At 50.2% G+C, this 2,179-nt stretch overlaps 1 protein-coding gene across 2 annotated transcripts in view; it reads right to left on the bottom strand.

Annotated features, from left to right (window-relative positions):
- ipmk (inositol polyphosphate multikinase) overlaps positions 1–2,179 on the bottom strand; it is a 13,882-nt gene that overhangs the window by 3,807 nt on the left and 7,896 nt on the right. For both annotated transcript variants that reach the window (XM_015379314.1, XM_015379315.1), the window contains exons 4-6: positions 1,784–1,869; positions 1,534–1,630; positions 1,041–1,213 (exon numbers count right to left, since the gene is read on the bottom strand). In XM_015379314.1, coding sequence (XP_015234800.1) covers positions 1,041–1,213; positions 1,534–1,630; positions 1,784–1,869 — 356 coding nt within the window. The remainder of the gene's footprint in view (positions 1–1,040; positions 1,214–1,533; positions 1,631–1,783; positions 1,870–2,179) is intronic.

Raw genomic sequence — 2,179 nt, 5'->3', positions numbered from 1 at the left:
TTTGCTGACTGTTTGCTGACTGTTTGCTGAGGCTACTGCCTGTTTGCTGACTGTTTGCTGACTGTTTGCTGAGGCTACTGCCTGTTTGCTGCCTGTCAGGGCTGGAACTCCTAACCAATGGAATTCAGAGGCTCTAATGGTCGGAGGCGTTTTACGAAGGATCGCCGGTATTCCGACCAACGTGTGATGTCATCGCTTAGAGTACTGCAACATGGTGGCGTCCTGCCAAACATTTAAAAACAACGCTGCATTTTTTTCTTAGATTTTTCACGTTTGTAATACAATTATTGATCAGACAAAATCAGGTGAGTGAAGTTAATTTTGGTTGACTGTTTCCACTCTCAAACCCTGGATCCTCTGGTCACATTGTTCACAGCTACACAGCTGATTGTTCTGCTTTCCAACCTGCTGACTCTGCTGAACAAACTCAAGTCAGGTGAGGATGAGGAGCGTGGCTAAACCGCCATCACAGCGGCGTCTAGTCAAATGACGACTTTCCACTGAATGGGAAAATCAGAGAGGAGCCGGCAGGACCGACAAAGGCACTGATGGAGCAAACTTTTCTGTTCACCAATCAGGGACAGGATGCAGCTGTGATGTCAGCAGAAAGAGCACAGCCGGGTCCTGGACGCCCCAGCCTTAAAACCATTTATTCATAACTTAAAGAGTTAAGGAAACATTTCTGCTGTCTGACTCCAGCCGCCATCTTTACTGGTGGAGCTACTGGTCCAGCTGGAAGTAGATCTGTGGAACCAGGGACGACGTTCATGATCATCATCATGTTTAAACAGGAAGCGGTGCCCCATCATACTGGGAACAGAATACAGTGGAACACCAGTGAGCAGACAGAAGCTCCTCCTACTTGCAGACGCGGAACGTCGGGGGTTCAGCGCCAGGAGAACCTCCTGTAGGAGGATGGTCCTCCTCTGCAGAACCATGAAGCCTCCAGAGCCTCCAAAGGAGGTGTTGGTTGGTGATGCTTCATCAGTGGTTGGAAGAAGATCTCTGATATTTAAACATGTTCTGGGAATCTGACGTACCCTCATGCCGAGGATTAGGAACCCGATCTCCTCCATCAGAGGATACTTCCTGATCTGCTGTTCTCGTTTCTCCTGGGAGGCAAACGGGTCGTAGCTCCTCTGGCCCAGCTTCACATCCATGATGCACGGCCTGTTGAAGCGACTCGTCACGTCCTCCAGCTTCAGATAGAGCTCTGGAAGAAGACCAACCAGAAAACCTCATCAGTCTGTCCATGAAGGACCATCACTTCACAGAGAAACCCTTAAACCCGAGATGGCCCTAAGGAGAACAGCCCGACAGGAGTCTGGATGAAGATGTTTCAGAGTCCTGAGCAGCCTGTCCATCATGGAGGACAGTTCTCATCGCCCACTGCTGGCTCCTAACACCTCTCATTTAGCCACAAATGCTAGCTTAAAACATGTCCTAATATGGTCAGGTCCTGCAGAAGAGCTTCACTTCTCTAGTGTTTCTGTGACCTTGATGGAGAACCAGAGGAACCCTGACTGTTCTCACCGGTCGGGCTGTCAGGAGACGACCAGGTGCCGTAATATTTGGGCAGGTGGTTCTGGAGGTCTAGAAGACAAGGATCTGAGCAATCCTCTGCAAACACCTGCAACACAAACACACACATGATGAAGAGCACAGAAGGATGATAACTGCTCCTAGATCTTGTTCCAGATAACCGCTTCTAGAACATCCTCCACCTGCTCAGGTTTTTCATAGACCACATCCTACATTCTTGGTGCCACCCTTTGTTCCTTACCGTTCTATAGAACTGCATTTCTCGTGGTCCTCGTGGGGGAGGCTGGACCTGCTTTAGAACCGTTCCATCTGGGTGCTGCAGAATTCCTAGAAGCAAACAGGGAGAAGCCGTCATGGCTGGAAGCAGCGTTCATCCCAAAGTTAATGAAGCAGAGAAACAGAGCATCTGAGGGAACCTGCCCTGGTTATCCCTCTGGTTATCCCCCTGGTTTTTCCCCTGGTTATCCCCCTGGTTTTTCCCCCTCGTTATCCCCCTGGTTATCCCCCTGGTTATCCCTCTGGTTATCCCCCTGGTTATCCGCCTGGTTAGCATCCTGTTTATCCCCCTGGTTATCCGCCTGGTTATCCGCCTGGTTATCCCCCTGGTTATCCCTCTGGTTATCCCCCTGGTTATCCG

The sequence above is a fragment of the Cyprinodon variegatus genome, unplaced genomic scaffold (assembly GCF_000732505.1).
Source record: "Cyprinodon variegatus isolate N-32 unplaced genomic scaffold, C_variegatus-1.0 Scaffold189, whole genome shotgun sequence".
Taxonomy (NCBI): domain Eukaryota; kingdom Metazoa; phylum Chordata; class Actinopteri; order Cyprinodontiformes; family Cyprinodontidae; genus Cyprinodon; species Cyprinodon variegatus.
This window is presented reverse-complemented; position numbering and strand designations above follow the sequence as displayed.